The sequence below is a fragment of the Microtus pennsylvanicus genome, chromosome X (assembly GCF_037038515.1).
Source record: "Microtus pennsylvanicus isolate mMicPen1 chromosome X, mMicPen1.hap1, whole genome shotgun sequence".
Classification (NCBI taxonomy): Eukaryota; Metazoa; Chordata; class Mammalia; order Rodentia; family Cricetidae; genus Microtus; species Microtus pennsylvanicus.
In genome coordinates this window covers 53,125,161-53,132,715 of record NC_134601.1, presented here as the reverse complement: position 1 = coordinate 53,132,715, position 7,555 = coordinate 53,125,161, and the positions used below count along the sequence as shown (strand labels likewise).

General features: G+C 40.1%; 1 protein-coding gene across 2 annotated transcripts in view; it reads right to left on the bottom strand.

Annotated features, from left to right (window-relative positions):
- Positions 1–577: 577 nt before the first annotated feature.
- Lamp2 (lysosomal associated membrane protein 2) overlaps positions 578–7,555 on the bottom strand; it is a 55,384-nt gene continuing 48,406 nt past the window's right edge. The window contains exon 9 of one of the 2 annotated variants that reach the window (XM_075958478.1): positions 578–2,957. In XM_075958478.1, the coding sequence (XP_075814593.1) occupies positions 2,815–2,957 (143 nt within the window). In that variant the 3' untranslated portion in view covers positions 578–2,814. Of the gene's footprint in view, positions 2,958–5,721; positions 6,235–7,555 lie in introns of those variants that run through there. The other variant, XM_075958479.1, reaches the window with a different exon arrangement.

Genomic DNA, 7,555 nt, shown 5'->3' with positions numbered 1-7,555 from the left:
TAAAATGCGAACATTTAAGAAAAATTGAGAGTCAGTGCTAAGTTCCTTCTCCCACCAAAATATCCGAATTTATGTAAACAGAAAGGAGTATAGTTATTATTTAACCTAGTCATCTACTAAATGAGTGGGCAGAGGGTTGAAGGGAATTCAGGGAACCTGTCAGCTCCTCTCCTGCCCGTTGACAGCATCTATTGATCAGAATGAACTTCATCGGGGCTTACAAACATGTAAGTATATTTATCAAGAACTTAGCTTCAGTAGCTTGAGATAATGGCTCTATACAGTATTTGATGGCACTGGTTGGGGAAAGAGGGGGTTTCTATAGAATATTTCTTGTTTCAGCTCCTTTGGTTTGGGTATTTTCTTGGCCTTTTCATGACTCTGTAGGCCCCCATATTTGAACTATCTATTAAAAGGGTTCTAGTGTCTGTCTTCCTTACAATGGGACTTGGTCAAGTTGAAGACCTTTGAGATCATGATTCAGGCTGGCACATCAAAAGAACAGGATCTAAAGATACAAATCAATCTAAGCTCTTATGGCTGTGCGCACAGAATAAAAATGAAGTTATCCATGGTGGCATGGAATATATATCACCTTTATTAGCTTTAATGTATCAATTCAAAATCACACATAGGAGATCAAATGAATACCACAGCATACTTTATTTTTCCACGATTCATTAGTTCCTTAAATGAATAAATCCAAAACTTTAAAGAGCAGCAAGCATCAGTTCTCCCAAAGAGGCTTAGGTGGAAAATGATTTGCCTATCATGAGTTCAAAGTCCTAGTCCAATCCACTGTTGCTTTGATAGAAAATGAACTCACCGAGAAGAGCTAATTGAACACTCAAACTCGGTTCACAGCCTTTAAACTTCCTATATTCAACTGGAGTTGAAGCAGCTTTTTAACCTTCTAGAATTATTTTGTATTTTAATGCTCGGAGAATAAAAGACATGTCTGCTAATTATCTAAGATAAAGCCATGATTCCTAACGAAGAATTAGATACATTCGTTTCCTGCTCAAAAAGTAAAAAGGTTTTAAATAAACCCATACTTTTGGAAGCTGTCCGATTATTCAAGTCATATATTTAGCAAGCCAAAAAGTCCATTTACTTAATCAGGCTTCTAGATAATCATCCCAAATATATGTCAAAATGAAGCCATTGTTGTTTATAGTACCAAGTGACTTTTACTGCATAACAAATAAGCATAAGCCTTTGGAGGACATCTTTTTAAAGCCATTCTGTGTATACTGGAGCAAATGGAGCACTTTGCTAAAGGAGATGGGACTGCGTAATCTGGCACTCTACCCAGTTGGGAGTCCCTGCTCTTGGGATGGACATAGAGGTAAGATAGTAGGGAAGCAAACTGACAAACTTGCTTTCTTTTTAACAGAATTTCATAACCACAGTTAATGGCAAAATATCCTGGCAACAATTCACAACAGCAGCAGAGTGTTGAGCAGCCGCACTGTGCTGAGAGGTAGATTGGGACTTGATCCTGGGATCTGCTACCAAACTGACATCACTTAGACTCTAGATCAATATTTTAGGCTTAACCAAAATCTCTGAAGTGAATCTCTGGATTCTTTTGTTTTTATTCGAGAGGGAAAAGGCTCGAGACAATCAGCATCTGCCTCACGCTAAGATCAGGCGTGCAAAGCTGACATTTGGAACCTAAACATGCACAGCATTAAACTTCCAGGAATTCAGCAGCTGAAGCTCTTCAATCCAGAAAACATACGGATGAGTAGTCTCTTATTGCCCTACTCCAGAAGCCAGAGTCATCGGTGGCTCCTACAGGGATATATGTCTATCAAGATCAATACATTTCTAAGAACATCCCAGCCGAGTTTTGGTTGGCGGCCACTTGACGGGTGGCACGCCGGGGCCCACTAGATTCTACAGTTAGCATGAGCGTCTGTGAGAGGAAAACGTCAATGCATTAGAAATATCAATTTGAATTCACTGAGGCACAAAACGTATACAGAAGCAGTTTTCTTTTGTTGTGCAGGATGAATTAACGTTCTGAACAAGTTAAAAGCAGGGAAACAGTTCTAAATCATAGCCTTAAAAAACACAGAGCCCATTCCAAATCAACACCTTACAAAACGCTGAGTGCTGCTTCGTCTTGCAGCATAAATATAACCAATGCATTCCAAACTGCAGAAGCACCCCCCCGAAAAAAGAAAAATTCTTGTTGAAATATTATAGTTCTAATAGTTTTCTTTTGAGTGCATTTTTGTTTCAAAACGTTAAGTTTTGCAGTTATGAGGGCAGAACTCAACACTTCACATAGACATGCAGTACCACTGGGATATACCCTAGACCTCCTCTGTAAGTAAAAGAATTACACAGGTTTAAGTAATTCTCTTTAGAAGGGGAAGAAACTCATTATGAGTCAAATTTTATGTTTGCCAAAGAAGATGAATTGATTAAGTTTTAAACTTTATTTGGGGAAGCAAGTTAAATTCTCTTATCAGCTTTGATTTTGCAAATAACATCAAAGTAGCAAAATACAACTAACTGCAACATATAAAATTATACTTCAGTAGAAACGCTTTCAAAAATTGGATCCAGATGCTTAAAATGATTTCCTTTAAAGAGACGTAGTCTAAAGTGTAAGTGCTCTTTCAGTTACATCTTAGCAAATGTAGAAGAAAATGAAGGGAGGGAAAGACTGGTCCTAGTACATTTTTCAAACACGACTCATGCCCAAGGCAGCCTGCAACTCACTGTAGTCAGTCTGGAAACCTGAGGCTAGCGCACAGCCATTCTTTGCTGCTAGCCAGTGGATGCGCTAGACTGAGCTGATTAGACAGACTGATAACCAGTACGACTTTTCCTTCTTCCAATCATGTAAGATACAAACACAGCAATTATAAGGAAGCCCAAGGCCACACCCACTGCAACAGGAATAAGAAAGCTGAGGTCAGAGTCAGCAGCACATTCTTCAGCTGTTAGAAAAGAACAGACAGCAGAGAAAGGAAATTAGTAAGGAGTGCAATGAGATAGGCAGAAGCAAACAAGAAGCATTTTGAGAGTGCAGGCACACGCTAATCTTTGTAGAGCGTTCCTCTTATTTCCCCAATATCCACCCAAGCATTCCGTAGCCACGGATCATTGTTTCTTACCATTTCGTGTAAAGCCAAACAAATTTCTCAGTACACAAGGGGAAAATGGGAAAGGGTTCAAATTGAGAATTGAGGTTATATGATTGAGCATATGTGATTTTAGAGTTGCCTGACAGTATTAGGGAAACGACTGCCTCTGAATCACCCCATTTCCTTTCTCCCTTGCAACACCTAGTCTTAAAGTGTTAAGTGTGAATGGGGACCGAGCTCAGTGTTAAAGTGCTCACTCGCCTAGCATCCCTGAGGCTCTTAGGCTCTTAGGTTTCCAAGCACACTTGAAAAAGAAATTCTGTGTAAAAGAAAGGATCGTGATAATGTGCCATAGTTCTTTTAAAGATTAATTTCTTTGTATTTTATCTATGTGGATGTTTTGCATATACGTCTGTCTGTATACCGCCTGTTCAGTACCCTGAAGCTACAGGTGGATGGCAGCTGTCATATGGGTGCTGGGAACCAAACCCAGATTCTCTGCAAGAGCAACCAATAGTCTTAGCAATCTCTCCAGTATCATTCCTTTAACACAGGTAGTAGGTAGCTCCCAGGTTACATGGAATTCTTTTCAGCTAATGGCCTGGCTGAAGAATCTAAGGCCCACAAGTCCATCCCATGGTATGCAGACCACAGCATGAGCAATGTGGATACTAAACTGACTAAAGACATAACTGAACTGGAAATCAGACTCTTTGTGGTGCTACCTAACTTAAGGGCTTTGCCAAGTTATTTAAGCTGGGCCTCACTTCCTTCAAATACTAAAAGGGAATATTGACACCTACATTATAAGGTACTTCAGGATTAAAGGCATTTTTAATACCACTGCAATGGAGCCACAATTACTCATTCCCTTGCCTTTCCCTCCTATATTTGGGATCAGAAATCCTAGCAGGTGTGTCTTGGTAGATGACTGAGATGCCCTATATTTATTATTTCAAACTGACTGGAGCAAAACAAAGGACCACACAAAGTGCCCGCCACTCTCAAAAGTTCACGTTTCACATCAGGCATCATGTTACTATTGAGAGGCTGCGTTTTATTGAGATTTTAAACCAAATACTAGCGAGTTCGTTGCCACCAGACAGGGAACGTCAGTGGAGTCGTGTCCCTGTCCATACAATTGTGGACTTCAGAGTAAATAATCTCTAAGGGCTTTTCAGTACAAGGCTGAAGCAATGAATAAGTGATAATGTTTTGTGTGATCTGTGATCCATTAACAGCCGGCGTGTGTCCTCTGAGACTTCCTCTCCTTACAGTGTTGTCATTCACAGAAACACTGGCATGGTGCGGAAGACATAATGTGAATTTCAGTAACTACAATTAGCCTCTCTCTTTTTTTTTTGGAGGGCTACTGTTTTACTGAAAGCTCCCTAACAGACACTGACAGCTGGGGTACCTAAACACATTTGTCCTGCTAATTAGTACGTGACAGAAACTGAACAAGCCAATACACACATTGGAATGAATTAATGATCGTCTCAGTATGAACATGGTCTCATCTGCTAAATCTCTGGATTTATTTATATATTCCATCAGCCCCTCACTTTTACCATGAACATGTTTCACTGCGGATGGTCTAGCTAATTTTCAGTCCCTTTCTACCCCCCCACATGGTGCCCCTCAGCGGCTGTCTTGGAGAAGCAAGAGCGTAGCTGCTGTGCTTCGCTGCCTCCCTTCTGAGATTGCTGTTAGCTTACATTTCATAAGTACCAGTCTGATGACAACACTAAATAGATTTTAATGCTCCAGAGATCAACAAGATGAGGTAGAGAAACACAACACAATCTGTCCTAATTAGCTCATAGAATCTTCTATCTTTCCGTGTTAATCAGGCATCCAAGGGGGAGGGAAACAAGGCAAGTGGTTAAATATTTGAATCTTTTCCATTTATACTGCTGAAAAAAATATTTTCTTAAAAGCTCGGGTTGGGCATGGTAACACGTGCCTGGGGTCTTTGCATTTGGCAAGCCACGGCAAGTGGATCTGTGAGTTTGAAGCCAGCCTGAACTACAGAGCAAGCACCAGACCAGCCAAGGCTACAGAAACTCTTGACTCATAAAACAAGCCCCCCCCCACCAGCCAGGCAGTGGTGGCACACACCTTCAAACCCAGCACTCGGGAGGCAGAGGCGGGCAGATCTCTGTGAGTTCAAGGCCAGCCTGGTCTACAAGAGCTAGTTCCAGGACAGGCTCCAGAGCTACAGAGAAATCCTGTCTCGAAAAAACAAAAAAAAAAAAAAAACAGAAAAGAAAAAAAGAAAAAGAACCCCCCCCCCCAAAAAAATAACCTCTAATTAAGGAGCCAGTTTGAGTTCTGTTATAGCCTCCTCGGTCTGTTTTTAATCTATGGAAACAATCACAAGTTTGAGAATCTAATTTCATATTTAAGTGGAACTCAAAGGCAACAGTGGAAGTCATAACATTAAAAAGATGTACCACTCTGGCTTCTCTTCAGGCTTTATAAAAACTGTGGCTGGCCCTGATGCCTATTTCTACTTCATACCCTTGAAAACCAAGTCTGAGCCGATCTGCTGGGCATTTTCAGCATGGTAGTGATGAGCTTAAATCAGGACAGCTGTTACACACCGAAACAGAACACCAGTGGCGAAGCAGAATTTATTAATTCCAGTAAGATACAACTCCATTTATCTTTTTATTATGGGCATGTTAATAAGTTTAAGGCATCTCAGGTTAGGATCCCAATGTGGCCAAAGCTTCTTAAGACAGATCTTAAAACATTGCACATACGTCATACATGTTCTTTTTCTTTAAAGCCAGTCTGCATTTTAAGCCGATCAGAGGAGAACATTTTTTTATGAAAGAAAGACTAATCTCAAAACGCTGGGGCTGATTTAGGAATGAAAGTTCCAAGGTGTCTGTTTTAAGGAGCAAAGTGCTTCATACACTGACAGGCAAGAAAACCTTGTTATCTGAATGTACTTTGGAATATAATCAATCAGATTGTAGGTTCTAAAACTGCTCATATCCAGTATGATGGCGCTTGAGACCAATAAAATAAGCCAGCAACACTAGAATAAGTACTCCTGCCAGGGCTGCTCCCACGACTATGGGCACAAGGAAGTTGTCTTCATCTGCACTGCAGTCTTGAGCTGGATGTGGAGAAAGGACAATTGAGAACAGAAACAATGACATTTCCAATGTCTCCATTTTAAGTTCAAATGACAGCACTTTCCACCATACATATTTTTACATCAAAACAGCAAGTCATTGGTATTCAGTATCAGTAAATGAGATGTTGCCCAAAAGAGATCCCTTTAAAAGACAAAAAAAAAAAATAAACAAACAAAAAACCAGCACTTTTATGCAGTCACCCCTCCATAAAAAGCAGTTGCTGGGGGAGAAATGTGTGCAGTGATCACATATTCCCAGGGATCTTACAGAAAAGAACAATGAATAAATATAATTTGATTTCCCTAATCAGTCTTGAGCTTTCAGAGGCAGCTATCATGTTGAATTCTGAACGTTATAAGGCACTAAACTAACTCACCAAATGAACAGCTATTTAAGGCTGCCACGAGAGCTCAATACGCAGTATGTGAGCTCACTTGGTAATGAGGCAAGCTAATCTGGCCCTGCTGGCCTGTTGGCTTCATGATGTGCATGTAGTCTAGGGAAAGAGGAATACTTATTCTCTACTGGTAGGAATGTAAATTTGGTTTCGCCACCATGGAAATCAGTATCAAGTTTCCACAGTGGGGGATTGTGAATCTGGAAAAGGGACTGGTCAGGAAGGGGGCGCACTGATAGGGATGGGAGGGAGAGAGTAATCAGGACACAATATATAGATATATCAAACTGTCAAAGAAAATTAATCTGAAAAATTAAAGAGAAATGCCATACACACAGTGATCCAGAAATTCTATTATTAGTTATATATCCACAGAAAATTAATTAAAAAACAAGACACCCTAAAAATAAAATTACTGTACGATCCAGCTATCCCACTCCTCAGTATATATCCAAAAATGAAATCAACACGTCAGAGATACCTGCATATTCACATTTACTGCAGCAGCGCTAGTCATAAGATGCAGTCAAAACTTAACTTAGATGTCCCACAAGTAAATAAATAAGGAAAGTGTGCTATATATACAAACTGGAATTTTATGTAGCCATAAAGAAAAATGAAATTCCACTTGAAAAGAAACTGATGGAACTAAAATCAGCATGTTAAGCAAAATCAGCCAGTCTCAGACAAATACCACTTTTAATATGCAGATTCTAAATGTGTGTAAATACAAAGGAGACCATGAATGGCAGAGGAGCTTCTGAAGAGGCAGGATGATATAGATATGAGATATATATGCACTGCTATATAGGTGACATGAAAGCAGAAGGGGAAGCTATTTGTCAAGAAGGGCGCATGAAGGACAGGGAAGACAGTGAGGAAGGAGAAGATGAGAACAAAAT